The sequence below is a fragment of the Gopherus flavomarginatus genome, chromosome 2, assembly GCF_025201925.1.
Source record: "Gopherus flavomarginatus isolate rGopFla2 chromosome 2, rGopFla2.mat.asm, whole genome shotgun sequence".
Lineage (NCBI taxonomy): Eukaryota > Metazoa > Chordata > Testudines > Testudinidae > Gopherus > Gopherus flavomarginatus.
In genome coordinates, this window is record NC_066618.1 from 261,644,334 (window position 1) to 261,663,229 (window position 18,896).

The window sequence follows — 18,896 nt, forward strand, 5'->3', positions numbered from 1 at the left end:
TTTATGTATTAATTAGGATGCTGTCTTTAATTACATGATCACGTTTTCAAGAGGATCCTTGCCTCATTCAGTAGTACAGGTTCAACTTTGAAGGGGGAGGAGGGAAATTATGTGGCCCTGGAAACTTTAATTCTGGTACATTTTAACTTTGTATCCTAAGCAAAAAAAGCTTTCAATTTTTTATAAATACTGTATATAGGAATCCTCTGCAAGTGCTGTCCAAGCAGCTGTTGCCTATTGAACACTTTAGGCCAGGAAGCAAACAATACTGTCTTTATTTTAGTAACCACAAGGGTTCAGGATCTCTATTTCTCTCTCACCTAGTCTTTAGCATTATATTAAGAGTACCACCTGAATTTCCACCCCTTCCCTCAGCATCTAAACAGTCACGGTCATCAGTTAAGATAAATAAAGCTTCATTAAGTATTTAGTTTATTGAATTACACTACAGCATGCCCACCACTGAAGTGTATTACACATTTTACAGTTGACTGAAGAAACAAGTTTAAGCTGTCAAGTCTCCTTGAAGATGATCTGCAAAATAAGAAAAACATGAGTTAATATATTTGGACAATCCTAGCTCTCAGAAGTAACTACATTAGTATGTATGAATTCAAACAGAGAGGGAAAGTGTTTATGCCAGTAGTTTAGTCTAGAGGAATTTCCCACCACTATTTCCTCATCGCTTATTATGACATTGCATGAGGTAAATAAAATTGAAACACGGAACAAATCAAGAGTTACGCAGTAAGATCTGGAACAGCCTTCACAATTCACTATATACACATTGATAAATGCACAAGTGTATGATGGATTCCACCTGGTAGCAACACACCCAAAAGTCAAGCATTGCAAGACTCAGCACTGCAGTGCCTAAAGCCCTTTGAAATGCTAGTCCTACCTACTTGCCCTGTGCCACACACAAGTTTATAGCGGAGCAGGGAATTGAACCTCAGTCTCTACAGTCCCATGCTAATATGCTAACTACTGACCTACTTCCTCTTCGGTAACTGCAAGAAACATTCCAAAACAGCAGGTTAAAAGAAGTAGTGTTAACCCTAAAATTAGGGAGAAGGGAACAGGAGGGCGGGGGTGAGAGAAAAGGATTTTCAGAGTCTATTTTTGAGTTAGTCCAAACCACTGACTTGCTGCAGTATTAGATATAGTCTAACAGATCTTCAGCATGGGTCAGGAAAGCCTATGACAAATTTCTATTTAGTTATCCAGACCTTCAACAGGTTGGTATTAGTACAGTTTCTACAAGACAGGTGTCCATAGCAAAAACAGCATCAAAACTGAACCTCCATCCAGTTTCACATGTATATTTGGAGGGGAAGGGAGATTTCCCCATTCACTTTATAGACAGAAAGCACAGGTGCAATCTTCCACAGATGGCGGAAGCAGCAATGATAAGTTGTATCTCCTCTTTCCCACTCCTTCCGATTTACCTGGACCAGTGGTTCTCAAACTTTTGTACTGGTGACCCCTTTCAAATAGCAAGCCTCTGAGCGCGACCCCCTTACACATATAAAAAAGTGTTTTTAATGTATAACACCATTATAAATGCTGGAGGCAAGCAGGGTTTGTGGTGGAGGCTGACAGTTTGTGACCCCCCCCCCATGTAATTAACCTCCTGACGCCCTGAGGGGTTCCAACCACCATTTTGAGAACTGCTGACCTAGGCAGTCATATGCACCCTACAATCACTGCAGGTCCCCACCAGCTTCTCTCCTACTGCAGAAGCTGAGGATATTTTTGCACTGCACCTCCACATCTGTTGATAATTCTTCTAATGCACTACCTAAACAGAGTTACAGATTAAGATTATTCTATCTGTGCCACTCTCTCTCAATTAATGCCACTGGGTAAATGATGAAGAAAGGATAATCTCAAAATCCCTTTAAAGCCTTGAGCTAGTTAATGTGTCACAGTTCTAACGAACAGGTGCACTCAACCTGGTCAGAGAAAGACTTTTCTACATTGCTTGCAAACTGGAAAGCTTACAGCCTCTCGGTGTAATCAAGTGTTTCTTTTGGCTGTGTTTGCACAGCAAAGCTCGATTCTCAGTTTCAATTAAAGAGTTTTAAACTTGCATCTTTGTTGGCAGTATTGTTTCAGTTGATTTTCCTCCCATACTCAGATCTGACATTCTTGCCAAATAGCCTTTCAAAACATCCTGAAGAAGGCCACCTGACCAAAGCACTGGTGATGTAAGTGCCAGAGAAAGTTAGTTTACATAAACATATGTTAGCAGTATTCTTTATTATGATCTTAAACTGGAGGTAGAAGTATGACTGTGCAAAGGTAAAGTGATCCCTTTGTTATTTACCACACTCTTACATGTTGCTTAAAAAAAAAAAAAGAATTTCCAATGGGAGGAAGAATAAAAGGATGGTCAATAATCCCATTATTAGTTTATGATACTCTGTTTTGCATTTGTACTTTACAACTATATGAGGAGCATCCATCATCCATTTTTTTGTTATACTGGAACCAGCTGCTATCTGATGTTATGTTTGTGTGTGGAAGCAAGAAACATTAACACCATCAAGTCCAGTACTGAAGCGTTTACTTAACAAGTAACAAAACTGAATGAAACTAAAAGTCAAACTCTAGCTGGCCAGGATAATTAGGCAAGACAAATCATCATGTGTTGATCACAATAAACATTCCTGAGCACCGGAAGACTGGAGAAGTCCTTGCCCCTGATCAGTCTTTGAAGAAGTAGTTTTAAGAGAAGTGGAAGAAAGTGATCAATGAAGAAATCAATATCAGTTTCATATGTAGCCCCCCCCAATCAGGACTAGGGTTGGAGCAGCTTTTTTTTAAAAAAAAAAAAGCTCTTATGCCAAGTTACAGCTTACTTTAACACTGATGTTTCTAATCACAGCATCTGGAAGAGAGGAGGCAGAGTTCTGGGGATGTTTAAGAGCAAAGTTATTAGCTGTTTGGTATTTTTTGTTCAAAAAACCCTTTGTAGTTATATCGAGGGAACAGTACAGTCTATTAAGGGGAAAAATCAAATGCTACTATTTACAAAATATGTGAGAAGGCATGAACTCCCACGTTCCCTTGTACAACTTTTTTTTTTTAAATATGGAAATTCAGCTTGTGGCCAGTTATCTTCCCTTTTCCTCAAGCTCTGGAGAAAGCAGGACGTATTGGAAGCTGCTTCTATGACCCATGAACATGCACTGTTTCTCTCCATCCCCAAAAGAAGTGATCTTTTGGTTTTCTTCCTCTCCTTTATCGTCAAAGGAAACCAGGAATTGCCATAATCAATAAGACCCATGGCCAATCTAGTCCACATTTCCCCCCCCCCCCCCCCATCAGCCAGAACTAAACATTGCAGAGTAAGGTGCAAGAAACTCTGCAGCAGGCATAGGTGAAACAACCTGCCCTCAGCTTGATTAAGCCAATCTTCAAACAAACCATGGAACATGAGGGTTTATATATCCCTATCAAGTCTTAATTTTTTCAACTAACTCTCATGATTGAATATATTTGTAGTATGTGCCCCATCCTTCTTTCAATCTTGTGAAGGTTTTGGCCTCAGTATCCTATGGCAAAGAGTGCCACAGACTAAACAGCTGTTTTTTTCATACATTTCCTTTTCAGTTCTGAATTTGTCATTTTCACTGGATGTCTCCTTGTTCTTGTATTACAAGACAGAAAAAAAAATCTCCCTATCTTCCCTATACTATTGTTTTGTATACTTTTATCATGTTTTATAAAGGTAAAATCTCCCGTATCCAAATTCTTCATGTAAGAGTCTCTTCCTTTTTGAGATAGGGTTATCATAACTGCACAATATTGCAAGTTAGTGTGAACCACTGATTTATATAATGGCAATATTTCTGTATTTTCTATTCTTTATGCATTTTAACACATTATCGCCGCATGATGAGCTGTTGTCAAAGTAATGATGCAAAGTCCTTTCCTTAAGTTAACACTTAATTTATTACCCCCAACGGATGCATAAGTAGTTCAATTTTTTCCCTTCAACATGCAATACTTTGCATTTATCATCATGGGCCCTGCAGATTTAGGAACAAAAGGAATGTTATCTGTAGTTCCCACTGAGACCCTTTTTCCTTTTCTAAACTTCAGGAACTCTCACCTCCATTTAACTGGATGGCAATTTAAGGGTAGAATTTGATCAAAAACATCAAAATGGGACGTTTCCAGTGTATCAATATAAACAGTAGTTAGTGAGATCAGTTTGATGTAAGGCATCTTGCAATTACCTATATATGCTGCTTATGAGTCTTTTGGTTGTACACTTTCAAAAACACCAGCTTCCCTCATGGCCTCAAAGTCCTTCATGGAATCATAGTTTTTATAGAAGTCTGCATATGCTCGTTTCCTGGGCTCAGCCACGACATACTGAAATGCAAAAGGTAGAGAATTAAAGTTTTAAGAGTAGAAAAATTTGTATAAGATGCAGAAAGCCTGTAATTCACTTGGTGGTGCCATATCACCTGATATAACACTACTTCAGTCTCAAAAAGCTGTTTTTAGTTCAACACAGAACAGTTAGATATTAGAGGGTTACAGCAATACTTCTACTCAGATTTAGATCCTGAACTATTTAATGGATTGGAAAACAAATGTTTTGTGTTGCTTCATCTAAAAATTGGAACCAGATTTACAAACAGCATTATTAAATTTTCAGGAATAAGTTAATTCTTCCTTGTCAGATAATGTGCACAAGTCCAAGTGATCATTTTCTGCCAAAAAACTGTCACCACCTGCCAATTGTTCTACACTTAAAGGATTTACAAATATACTTTTAATATGCCCATGGACAATCACATGGTTAAGTGGTTTAGGGATGCCATTTTATCTATCATTCCTACTAAAACTGAGTTACAGTTAGAGCAATTCTGTAAGGTTACAAAAGGAGGAAAGGGGACTGCCAAAGCAAATAGCCAAAGTGACGCACCCACTTTGGCCACATCTACACTAAGAAAAAGGAGGGTTCATACTCATTAATTAACACACAATTAAATCCTAGGGAAGACAAGAAGTTTAATATTAACCTGGTACTTAACCTAACACATGTGAACACTACAAACTGCTTTGTCTTCACTAAGATTTTACCTTGTGCTAGTTGCCATGTGTTCACACATAAAGAACATCCCCCATCTTTTTCCTAGTATGAACACACTTCATACACTTGGGCTCCATGCTGTGGTTCATTTGTTTTGATAGAATCTTTTAGTCAACTGAATAGCCATATAAATCTGGGAGCCCTTCAAGAATCATAGACTTTAGGGTCAGAAGGGACCAATGTCATCATCTAGTCTGACCTCCTGCACAAAGCAGGCCACAGAACCCTTCCCATCCACTTCTGTAACAAACCCCTAACCTACGTCCGAGTTACCGAAGTCTTCAAATTGTGGTTTGAAGACCTCAAGCTGCAGAGAATCCACCAGCAAGTGACCCCTGCCCCATGCTGCAGAGGTTACCTAGGGAGGTGGTGGAATCTCCATCTGTCATAAATAGATAGTTAAGGGTTAATGTCTCTTTCACCTGTAAAGGGTTAACCAACAGTGAACCTGGAACACCTGACCAGAGGACCAATCAGGAGACAAGATACTTTCAAATCATCTGATTGGGCACTGCAGTGGCAAAGGGCAAGATACCACACATGAATTTCTTTACCCACCTCCACCTTTCTCAAATTGCATACCAGCTGTGAGCATAGCTGGCTAGGAAATAAGACAATTGACAATATTCCCAGACCGGGGCACATTTTACATTAGTTTAAAATACATGCAGATCTAGACGAATGCCAGAGGTCAATGGAGTTATATACATGTACATTTTCAGGATTTGGCCACGTGTGTGCATAATTAAGGGAACAGTGGATGAAGATCAGTCTTCCTACACATACCCCTTCAGTTCAACAAAGTTCAGGCAAGATACAACAGTGAAGGAAACTAACTGCTCTTACGTGAGGAGCTTGGCTCTTCAAACACAAGCCCCAGGCAGAAAAGGCACAAAACAGATTTATGCCATATCTGCATTCCCAGTTTTTGTGTTGTGCTCTTTGTACATACCCAAGAATCTGACCCTTTATTTTTTAAAGAGTTGCCCCACCACAGGTGCGCCAGGTTTAAAAAAAATTGTAGTGATTAAAGATACATCAAGTGTCAGTTTAGCTATGTCCTGGTAAGTTGCTCCTTTACTTTAATGGACTTTTTTCAAATCTCCAATAGGAGCTGAAGCCTCTGACTGTGCTAGTAACAGAGCTAGGCTTTACTGATGAATAACAGTAATTAAACCTTAATATTTACAGCTGTCTTCAGCTAGAGCTTTCTGAAAATGTAAATATTGCAAGTGACAAGAAGGAAGTTTAGTAAAGGACTGGAGGCTCAGTTATTCCATATATTTAGAAATGAGTTGCTGAGTGTGTGTGTTTTGATTGCTTAGGAAATCAATTCTGAGTGAAACTTTTTAACAAGATATCACCCCTCAGAAACCTAGCAAACATTTAGTAATAAAGGCAATCAAGCCATCCTAAGACATAAAAAGTGATGGTTATTCAGCGTATTAAAGGTATTTAAGTGTTTAACTACTGCTATTCTGTCTGCACGGCTCTTTAGTGTCCCAGAAAGCAAAGCTCATGTGGCCTTGCCCTAATCCTTTAAAAAAAAAGTCTTCAACCTCACACTTATGCCACAGTTCTATTTTTTCACCATGTTGTCCTTATCCCTCCAGAGATATTTGTGTCCTCCTTGCCCACTATACCTTATCAGATAGATTGCCAACAATAATGATAGACACTCCACTGAGCACATGGGTAGTCTTCTGACCAAAGCAGGATATCAAGGCTGATTAACAATTCTCCAGCTTTCAATGGTGGCTAAAGTTAGTTGAAAAGGTGGCTCTCAGCAGACAGCATTTTTATTGTATTCATTATTGCTTCTATTGCAGTAGCATCCATAGTGCGTTAAGCACTTTGCAAACACAGAGGAAGATCTCATCTTAAAGAGACCAGTCTCTAGATATTTATTTTATACTCTACAACAACTTTACGAAATACTCAGATGCCAATGCACATGCCAAAAAGGGTTAACCCTTCTAAGAAACCAGAAATGGCTGAGAGATGTTTGACTCTCCTAAATCAAATTAAGTTACAGAGGGCAGAGAGTTTGCCCATCTTGCTTAGCTAAGCATTTCAAAGGCCATCATTCTGTGGATAACTTAGTAAGTGGGACCCTCCTCAGGGACTCTCTCTCTCCCCTCTTCCCCTCAATAAATATCCTACATTAAACATAGGCAAGTCCATGGACCAGTCCGAGCACCATCAATTTTAAATTTTTTAGGCTGAGCCACCATGAGCTATACATAGCACTAGGGATATGTCTGAACTGCACAAGTAACCTGGGTGACTGGCATCCATGTTAGCCTACCCTGGGTGTGGACATCCCCATAGCAAACCTCTACCTGTATTACTGTGTCCTCATTCACTCATGTGTCTGCAGGCATATCTCACTGTTCTTAGTGGTGAGATGCTCTAGGATTCTTTCCCACTCAACTGCAGGAACACTTGATGTCCTTCAGGAAAAACTGTGGGAAGGCATTGGAGGATTATCTCCTCACGGAAAAGCAGTCTGAATTAAAGTGGAGCCTGTATTCTAACCCCCATCTCCACCAGATAAGATAACCCAGGCTTAAAGCACTTCCAAACCTGGGTCAGATTTTTTTCTCTCCCTGTATGAACCAGGTGGGCTAAAAGCTCGGTAAGAGTTCATGTTAACTGGGCAGTATAGACACGAATTGTGCAACGTGTGGCTCCTAGGGTTAGTCCAAGGCTCGCCAACAGCTATGTGGCCTCGGCCAGGTCACTCAGAAACTATCGGAGGCTATCTGTAAAATAGGAACTCTTCCTCCTCTCAGAGAAGCACCAAAAGGTTTTATACAGCACTCTGGAGACATACTCATGAGAAATCCATCACAGCAGTTTTCTGATAAACCAAGTCAAAGTCCTGAACCAGAAGGCTATATAGATTGGTCGAGATGAACTGGGCTCACAGCTATTATAAGACCTCACCTTGTACAAAACTGCACTTCCCAGGGATACAATCAATGCCCCTACAATATGGAATCTCAGACGTTTGCCCAGGAGGCCCCTCATCTGTGGTTTGGGCAACAGAGTAGATGACATGGTGATGATTTCTCCTAGGAAAGTAATACATTAGAAATTTATTAAGAGATGTACACAGGAAGTTCCTGTCCTAATTAATGCATTTTGTTTTCTATGTATATAATGGACTTGTTAAACTAAACATTTCACAAGAGGATACTAGATTAGCTTTACAACATATGCAAAATCATTCCCTCCATTAAAATACCTCCTTACAACATTTGAGATGCCCTTTGAAGGAAACCTATTTGTGAGGGGAAACTATCAAAACACAACAGACTTTAAATACATATAATAGACTAGTTCATGGAGTGTTTCTTTTCTACTGTTTACTGTGTCTTAGCCACACAATACTCCTCCCTCTCCTATGAAGTCTACTGCCATTTTATATTCCTGAAACAAGTCATACTCAGAGTTTTTAGGCCAGGAACCATATTTTTATTAACCTAGACAACATCATGTATGACTAATGCACTATATTAAAAAAATTAAGATGGCAGACAACTGTACTGTGTAATAATATGTCTCTGCAAAGGGGTTTTATTGTGCCATGTACACAGTAGTGCAGCAGACTATGCACACAGTCGTATGAGACACACAGGACTGAGTGTCAGTCTATACACTGTCTATACAAGAGTTTTGCCAGTGTAGCTGTGCCAGCAAAGCCCTCCACGTGCAGATGCAGTTATGCTCGATGAAAGTGCTGTGCCGAAAACACTCGGTGTGTCCCTCGCTGCCTGCCGTCTCCTGGCAGGGCCGCAAGGCAGCGGCAGTCTGCGGTCTGCAGGTCACACCGCTCTGGTCACAGACCCAACACTGCTGTCCAACTTCACACACACCCCGGGGATCAGACGCAGAGGACTAGGCCGGGTGCTTAGTCCGCAAACACCAACCGAGCGACAAACTGGAGACAAGAGTCACACGGCCCAGGCGCGCCCGGGTCAGCGCCGGACCCAGAGCGACCGAGCCCCCCGCGCTCCTGGTAGCGGCCTCAGGGACACGGAGGTCAGGGGGGCCGCGGGGCGGGGCCGGGAAGGAGGGGACGCCGGACTAGCTCCAGGCCAGTGGGGCGGGGGAGGCCTCTACTCACCTCAGCAAAGCACCAAGGTCCTTCCGCACTGACTACAGCCGGGCACAGACTACGGGACTGCAGCCGCGCATGCGCAACACACTGACTAGGCTACGGCAAGCCGCCCGGCTCAAACCGCGAGCCACAAAATCCGTATGGAGGTGGGGCTAAGCAACACAGCTGGGGAGCACCATGGCGGAGGGGGCGGAAGGAGGGAGTGAGGGCAAAGGAAAAGCAGAGGGAAGGGGGAGGACAAGCACCCCGGCTGTGGCTCTGGCTACCCCACCCCCATCTCTCTCTAGGCCAGGGTATGACAGGAGCACCACCCCACCCCCACCCCATACTGCTCCTTCTGTAGCAGCCTTCAGTGTGGCAGCCTCATCCCGGGCCAGATTAACTTTTTGTGGGCCCCCATGGGGCAAGGTGCAGGGGGGTGGGATGGTCAGTCTCCAGCGGGAAGGGCGGGCTGGGGGCAATGAGGCGTGGTGCGGCGGGAGCAGCACCGCTCTGCGCAGCGCAGAAGGCGAGCGCTGTTTACAAACCTGCAGCTGCCAGATGCACAATGGTCTTGCCAGCCCTGTGCTGGCCGCATGTCCCTTCCCCCTGAGGGCGGGCCCGCACCACACTGCCCCCCTGCCCCGTACCTCATCCTTATGCCCAGTGCTCCCTCCCCAGAGATCTTCACCACAGAGCTCTATGCCCAGCCCCCACCGCTCCCAGAGACCTCCCCTCCTGGCTTCCCACCACAGCTGCACAGCACCCTGCACACCACACCACTCACCCAGCACCCGCCACCCACAGACCACTGCCCACCACCTTCCTCACAGTCCCACCCTCACAGCTGCACAGCACCCCATATTCCTGAGGGGATTCTGCACCAAAAAAATTGAAAATTTTGCTCACAATATTTTAAAATTCTGCAAATTTTGTCAGTAAATAAATGTGCAGGCTCCAACATGGCAGTGGGGAGCACAGGCCACTGGTTGCATGGAGGTGGGAGATCACTCTGCAGCCTCCCCCCACCCCACCCTGTGACAGGGACTTGGCAGTGAGGCTGCACCTGACCCTGACAGTCCAGGTGTGGGTGAGCAGGCTGAGCCCGGCGGCAGGATCCAAGTGCAGAGGGACTTAGTGTGGGGGGATCCAGGTAGGGGTAAGAGAGTTCTCTGTGGGGCAATCTGGGTGCGGGTGGCTCAGTGGGAGATCTGGATTCACAGAAGCTCATTGGGAGGTTCCAGGGGCGATGGGACTGTAGGGGATCCAGGTGAAGGTGTTTGGGGCTCAACTGGAGAGGTGGGGTTCATTTGGGTGGGGGTCCAGGTGCAGGTGGTTGGGGCTCAGTGGGGGTGATACAGATGCAGGGGAGATGGGGCTTGTCAGGGTGAGGGTTTGATGGGCCTGCTTAACAGGGGAGCCCCAGCTTCTGCCAAGGGGATGCTGCATGCTTGGCTCCAGTTTCCCCCTGCCCCCGCTTCCCGCATCCCATGCCCCTTCCCTACCACTCCATCTCCTCCTCATCCCCCCCTTCCTTTCCCACTGCCTCTTTCCCTACCCCTGCTTTCCCTACCCCCTTCTCTTCCCCACCCCATGCCCCTTGCCCACCACTTCGTCTCCTCCCCCTTCCTTCCCCCCTGCCCCCGCTTCCCCATCCCATGCCCCTTCCCCACTGCTCCATCTCCTTCCCACCCCACCCCCTCCTTCCCCACTGCCTCTTCCCCCTAGTCCCAGCCTGCCCCTGCCCTTCCCCACCATAGGCACTCACTGTTGTACAGAAAACAGGAGGCTCCCAGCACACAGAAGGGGAGCTCAACCAGCACCAGGACCCAGAAAGTGGCATCTTCTGAGCAGCACCCTCTTTTTTCAGCCAGCAGCTCTGTGCTTGCAGAAAGTGGGGGAGGCAGTGACATGTGACTCTGTGTGCCCCCACACCTCGCCTCTGTTTGGGGGCACTGCCCCCAAACTAAGCCTATGGGCATTTCAGCTGCCACCCCCCTCCCTTTGCTTCTCGATCACTTTTGAAAGGGAAGCAAAGAAATCTTCAGGGGATCTGTTTTCATTCCCCCAAGAGTACCCCAAACAGAACCCCCAGTGTCCCCCCACAGACTCTCCAGAGACCCATTCCCCCACACCCTTCCTGCCCACAGCCACACTCACCGGCCTGCTGCAAGTGACTATGTCCATGCACGGGCTAAGCCTGCAGCACTGCTGTGGCCGGTCAGGGATCCCTCTGGCCCCTTGGAAGTGGCACAACCAGCCAAACAGAGCAGGAGCCACTGGCACCATGGTAAACTCATGTACTGGCCTCATCGCTGCATGCCCACTGCAGTGAGCAACAGTGTCCTGTCCCACCCTGAATCATAGAATATCAGAGTTGAAAGGGACCTCAGGAGGTCATCTAGTCCAACCCCCTGCTCAAAGCAGGACCAATCCCCAACTAAATCATCCCAGCCAGGGAATCTCTAAGAACTAGGGCCTGTGATCTAGTAACTACTGTTAGTTGCTGGAAGAAAGCCTCATCCACCTCATCCCCCTGGTCTGATGGTCTATAGCAGACTCCCACCACGACATCACCCTTGTTCCTCACACTTCTGAACTTAATCCAGAGACTCAGGTATTTCTGCAGTTTCATACTGCTCTCTCACAAACAATGCAACTCCCCCACCTTTTCTGCCCTGCCTGTCCTTCCTGAACAGTTTATATCCATCCATGACAGTACTCCAGTCATGTGAGTTATCCCACCAAGTCTCTGTTATTCCAATCATAATTCCTTGACTATGCCAGGACTTCCAGTTCTCCCTGCTTTTTTCCCAGGCTTCTTGTATTTGTGTCTAGGCACTTAGGATAACTCGCTGATTGGCCTGCTTACTCAGTATGAGGCAGGAGTCCTCCCCTCTTGCACAGCTCGTGCTTCCTCCTGGTATCCCACTTCCCCACTTACCTCTGGGCTTTGGTCTCCTTCCCCCAGTGAACCTAGTTTAAAGCCCTCCACACTAGGTTAGCCAGCCTCCTTGTGAAGATGCTCTTTCCTCTTTTTGTTAGGTGGAGCCCATCTCTGCCTAGCATGCCTTCTTGGAACACCATCCCATGGTCAAAGAATCCAAAGCCTTCTCTTAGACACCACCTGCGTAGCCATTCATTGACTTCCACGATTCGACCGACAACCGCTCTGCCCCGACTGACCGAGGGCGCCTTCACCCCAACCTGCTCAGACCCACCAACAACAGCAACACCCTGACCAACCAAGGACAGCCACACCCTGACCAGCTCTGACTGACTGATGACAGGCCCGCCCTACTCCAACTAACCGAAAACAGCCCTGCCCAACTTGCTCCAATCAACTGACAACAGCCCTGCCACAACCAACCAAGGACAGCCCTTCCTCATCCTGCTCCAACTGAAAGATGACAGGCCAGTTCCAATCAACTGATGACAGCCCCACCCCTTCTGACTGATGACAGCCCTGCCCAGACTGACCACAATCCCATCCCAACTGATCCATGACAGCCTCACCCACCCTGACCAACAATAGCCCTTCTCCGACCCATGACATTCCAACCCAACTGACTGACGACAGCCCCACCCCGAGTGACCGATGACAGCCACCCCGACCAACGAATGACACCTCACCCGAACCGACAGCCCCACCCTGCCCCAACTGACAACAGCTCCATCCTAATCGATTACAGGCCCATCTCAGTCGATGACAGCCCCATCCCAACTGACTGACTGACTGAATACAGCGCTGCTCCAACTGACTGATAACAGCCCCTGTTGCTACCAAGCAATGATGGCCTTGCCCTGTCCCGACTGAAGACAGCCCTGTCCCAATTGAATGACGACAGCCCTGGCCTCCCCCCTTACACTGAGGGAGGGGCCTTCAGATGTGGGTGGGCTTGCACCCATCCGCTTCACAGACTTCAATAGGTGCCCTCACCATTGATAGCCCCACCCTACTCCAACCCGACAGACAGCAGCCCTGCTTTGACCAACCAACAATAGCCCCACCCTGACCAGTGACAGCCCTGCTCCAATCGATGACAGCCCTACCCTGCTTTGACCGACAACAGCCTCACCCTGACCAATGCAACCTATGACAGCCCCACCTTACCCTGACTAATGATAGCTCTGCCCCACCCCGACTGACAACAGCCCCATCCCGCCTTGGCCGACTACAGCCCCACCATGCCCCAACTGATCAACAATCTCTCCAGCCAACCAAAGACAGCACCACATCGCCCTGCTCTGACTAACCAATGACAGCTCCGTCCTGACCAATGACAGCCTCATCACAATGAACTGATGACAGCCCACGTGCCCCAACCAACAACAGCTCTGCCTCACCTTAACTGGTGACAAACAACCCCACTGTGACCAACTGATGACAGTCTTGCCCTGGCCTACGACAGTTCCATCCCGCCCCAACCAACCAACAACAGCCCTGTCCTGCCCTGAATGATTCTCACACGTCTTCAGAATTGGTGCAAGAGCAGATGATAGATAAAATGACATGATTTAGTTCACTGATAAGCACGACTGGTCCAGTCTGTAAATAAAACAAGCACATTGTTGACCTTTAGCAACTAATCAGAAGATTTTTGTACCTCACTTTAAAATAAGGTGATGATTTGCCCATGTTTCCCTTCTAATTACTACCTTAGTCTTCTTTTATGGTCAGCCTAAGTAAAGGAGATTTCTTGTCATTACAGGTTTGTATATTTTTTACCTAAAATCTTCCAGCACAACATTTCACCTTGGTCCTGTCAGCAATAACATCATTTTTAAGCAAATCAGCAATTCTATGTAAAAGGAGAATTAGTTAAATGACACTCATGTTGGCCTGAATGTTACCTCACCTAAATTCATTCACTATCCATAATTGTAAATTAAAGTGTAACTAACAAAGCTCTTAAGCGTAACCATTTAGCAATTCTTTATATTTCAATATCATAATTAGGTTTGTGTGTATTATCATACCCCCTTAATCCATATGGGGGCAGAGGATTAAAGAGCACTTTGACTCTAAAATATTGTCAATAGTTTCTTTATCTTCTTTTAGCATGGATGTCCAGGAACTCTTTTTCATGCACAGTCCACCCTTATGGTTGCAAATCATTACAAAAAGCTTCGTTAGTAATTTTCCCTGTGTTGCATTTTGAGGGGAGTCAATATTTTAGGGCCTTAATAATTGTTTGTGTTGTCCCTTCACCTATTGTTGGTGGCGGCTGCTGCAGAGTCTAACATATCAGGTGTTAGGAATGCTCAGATCATGCACAAGGACTGGGCCCCTCTGGTGAGATACGTGTTTCCCTACTTAGTTTAAAAATCCCACTGCAGGGCCTTGGCTTGAGCTAAAGCTCCGAGCAGCTTGTTATCTGTGGAGCAGCGTCAGAGCTAAGGCAGCTTTGACAATGTTGACTGGTGGAAACTTAGGTGCCCAGGGGGCTTAGGCACCTAGGAGGGTTAAGTAGTGCCTGAGCTGTGGCTGTGAAAATGGCAGTGGCACCTCCTGATGGTCTTAGGTGCCTATCTGCCTGTTTAGGTGTCTAAATCCCTTTAAAAATCTGGCCTTAAAGATCTAGTTTGTTTGCTTGAGTTTTTAATTTATTTGTAAAGAAAAGTTGCCAGATTTACAACTCTGGAGACAAATCTCTGTTCATCCCCAGGATAGTGTAGCACTTGCAGGAACTGAAGCACCCTGGTGCCCTTTGGCATAAAGAGATCACTTCTACAGGCAGGAAGGAGGTAGTTAAAGCTCATTTATTGCCTGTTCCTGCTCCTAAGTTTTCCACTGACTTCCATGGGAACAGGATAGGGCCCTGAATCCCCGGCTTTGGTACTGAGACGGCCAGAAAAGGTACCCATTATCATAGCGGTTTTTGTGACGTGGACAATGGTCCACTAGCAGCAACACTGTCATAACCAATTATTTTTACACAGGCTACGAAACAGTCATTTGATGGCAATAATTGTCAGCCAACCTGGATCAAATTAGAACAAATACTCTAGTGGAAAAAGGCTGTATGTCACAATAGTAATCATCCAAGCCTGCCACATTCCTAATTTGTTTGTTATAAAATCTACTACTCTATCACCAAGAAAGCCTTTTTTAAAAATAAAAACAACACTAGCTGTGAGCTTTGTGCCACAAACAAAAACATTTGTGCTCTTCACGCTGTCTCTGAGCCAGAAATTAACTAATTAAAGACTTCTTTTCTCAGAAATGTGTTGGCATCAATCAGAGACACTGGGGCACAAACACAGATGCTATGATATGATAAGGCATTTTACAAAATTGAAGTGGCTGTTAAATAAAACAGCTGTATAAATCTCAGCTGTATTCAGACTATCAGGGACGGGGCAAATCAATGATTCCTAAGTGGAAAGAATACAGAATTGGTAGGGGAAAATAATCATTTTCAAACTTCTAAAAGGGTATCCCGAACAATGGAGAAAAAAAGCAAACATTAAAATCCAAATAAACTCAGTGGATGGAGATTTCATGAGCCTTTTGTTGATTTCATAAACTGTTTTTAGCGTTTTAAAATCTCACTTCACAATTTTTTAACTTTGTTGAACTTTTTAAAGGGCCAGATTCTGACACCTGTCCTCATGTGGAACAGTTCCTTATTCCATGAATGACCCCCATTGATTGTCCAGCACATGGTACCATGATGAATCATATTATCAAACAGGAGACTCAACTATGTCTCAAAATAGACACGTCATAACTACAAGGTTAAGTGCACCTGTGGCCCCTTTCTGGTACCTCTGAGGGCATGTCTTCAGGTGTTAGGCCTTATGCCTTTACTTGTCTGAAGCTGGAATTTGGCAATTCTCCCACTTCTAGACTGAGCCCTGTATATCAACCGTTCTCACTCTGATAGTCCAACTGAGTTCAGGCACCTCCAGTTCTTCCCTTCGAGAGTCTGTGACCATGGAATACAGTAATCAGGCTGCCTTCTTAAAACAAAAGTATTGTTTACTTTAGCTGTAAGAACAAAGCTTGTAGATAAATAGGACTTTAAATCAACATCATACATACGTCTATCTTACCTAAACGTTTACCATCCCTTGATGCTAACTTAGGCAGGGCTAGCTTCTTCAGACACCCCCAGTGGGGTCCTGTTTCTCAGACTATCTCCCCTGAATGGTCACTGCCTCTCTCTTGAGAGAAGGTCTTTTAACCCTGTCAAAGTTCTTTTGTCCTTCTGTGTTTGAGTGTCTTTTCCTGTTCTGATCCAAACAAGTGTTGTAGGTTTGCTGGAGAATAGGCAAAATAAAAGCTAATAGTTCTGGCCTTGTCCTGTATCAACTCTTAAATGTTTGCTTATCTAGAGCTATTTTTTCCTTGCTACCTGTTTTTCTAGACAGACTCCTGTTGAGTTAAATCAATATAGTCATACAGGAAACACACCAATAACTAGGCCAACATAAAATATTCATAAATCCTAATTTCACCTGAAAATCAGGACGTGTCTAACTGCCAACATTTCTTCAAGGAATTAATTCTGCCTGCAAAATTGCATCTGCAATTAATTGCAGGCACAAAATTCTGAGTGCAATTTTGGACGCTGGCTTTAAATGTCAGCTTCCTGGTGTCAGGTAACACCTATTTTCCACACAGGAGAGCCTCACTTTTTCCTTCTGTGGGGTGTATATTTGAGATGGACAATGAGACGGCTGCTGGCTTACAGTATATTCTTGAGGCTCCCCTGCACTTCTTTTTAATAAAGAAGTCTGAGTATGTGTAGCTTGTTCAAGTATAAAAACTTCGCATATGTGTAAGCTGAAGTTACTGGCAACTGCAGCCTTTTACACAAAACTTTCTTACCCCTCCTGTTTTAGTGGCTTTTAATTCCTGTTGAGATGCTGATATGACAAGTCTTACAAGATCATTGCAAGTAACTTCAGAATAATTTTGATGCCTGGCAGCTTAGACATATGCGAAGTTTATTTCTAATGGAGAAAGTGCAGTTTTGATGGAGCTAAATGTCCCACATTATGTTATTGTAGTGACATGTCAGATAAATGAAGTCCACCATTTGTGAAATAAGAGTTCATGAACAGTCATGACTGCTGCTTTCCAGTACAATGTAGACCGACACCCATGATGGATATAATACACTAGGTCTCCAAGAGCAAATTGACAAGCAGCCGGTGAGTCATTTTCTTTTTTGATGGCTATCCAGCAACAGCCATCATTGGAAGAGGAGGTAAACAGGACCACAGCAGACTTGACAGACAAGTCCACTGGAACAAATTCGCCCTCAGCTAGCACAATGTTTGAGCCAGAACCACTCCTCCCTGATTTCGAGATACTGTCAAAATATGTTTCGTTCTCTGTAATGTTTTGGATGGGTTATGACAGGCACTGGCCATAATGTATCCACCTCTACAATCTCAGCTCTGACACTGACTCCCTCATGGCTGTGGGAAAAATGCTTAATATCTCTGTTTCAGTTTCTCTATCGATAAAATGGGGATAATAACTGAACTACCTCATAGCTCTGTGGTGAGGCTTAATTAGCTAATGTCAGTGAGGCTGTTTGAGGATGAAAAATGATAGGTGTTTATTATGATCTATGTATGTATTAGGCAGGCCAGGCAGATTATTGAAAGGGACACAGTTAGGAAAACATTTTGCCATTCAGCAAACAAATTACCTGCATTCTAAACCAATCATCCTCTCATGATCAGATAGCGCTGTGGATACCCCGATGTTTTTAAGCAGTCTGATTTTGCTGTTAGTATCATCTCATGCATCTGAAAGAACACTGGGAAAACTTTATAGTTTAAAGCTTTGTTTTTTTCTCCTGCAGCCGGCATGTTCTCTCATCACACCAAACAAATAATAACAATAATTTAAAAAAACTTAGGCAGAAACAAAACACTACAAACTACTAACTGTAAAATAATATCAAATAAAACTTAACATTTCCATAGCCCTTTCCCAGGGAGGATATCAAAGGGAAGGATAAGTATTATCCCCATTTTAAAGGTGGGGAAACTGAGGCACCAGGAATGGAATTGATTTATCCAAAGCCCCACACACAGAGCAAGATTGTGAACCCCTTTGTCACTAGATATGTCTTCACTGCAGAGTTAATGCTGATGATCAGCATCCAGGTCTGAGCAACCAGGTTAACCTAGGTATGAGCAGCCACACTGCAAAGCTACACTTGAGTTACTCTGTCCTCACTGGTGCTGCGCTCATCCATGTGTATGTGTCACCAGGATTTCTGAAAGCCTATTCCATGGTTCTTTGTGAAGCATTAAGCTGAGCTGGAAATTGTGGGCAAACTTGTCTCTCCTTCTGGGCACACAGGGAGAAGTGTGGGAAGGCACTGGAGGGCTTTCAGCATGCAAGTGATTCAGCCTGCTTCTTTACTACAAAGTAGGCAGGTTACCAGCCTAAGTGAAAGTTTCACTCAGGCTTTAGCCTATAGTCCCAGACAAGCTAGCTAGCCTGGGGCCAAAGCACCACTGAACTCTGGTCAAAGGTTTTTCTGTGTGGACGGAGGGGGCTTAGGGGAAACACTCAAGTAAAAGCCTGGCTTAACTCAGCATTGCAGACATACCCAGTGGGACTACTCCTGGGAGAAACTGCTCACAACGAGAATAAGGAGGTCACAATCTGGCCCATCGACTGCCAGTGGCAGTCTGAAACAGAAT

At 44.7% G+C, this 18,896-nt stretch overlaps 1 protein-coding gene across 1 annotated transcript; it reads right to left on the reverse strand.

The window, feature by feature from the left end:
- Nucleotides 1-415: 415 nt before the first annotated feature.
- LOC127045399 (cytochrome c oxidase subunit 6C) lies at nt 416-9,346 on the reverse strand. Its single transcript, XM_050941491.1, has 4 exons — nt 9,246-9,346; nt 8,063-8,190; nt 4,248-4,386; nt 416-534 (listed from the first exon to the last, which is right to left on the reverse strand). The coding sequence occupies exons 2-3, from the start codon at nt 8,174-8,176 to the stop codon at nt 4,261-4,263; spliced, it is 240 nt and encodes a 79-aa protein (XP_050797448.1). The 5' UTR covers nt 8,177-8,190; nt 9,246-9,346; the 3' UTR covers nt 416-534; nt 4,248-4,260.
- Nucleotides 9,347-18,896: the final 9,550 nt, after the last annotated feature.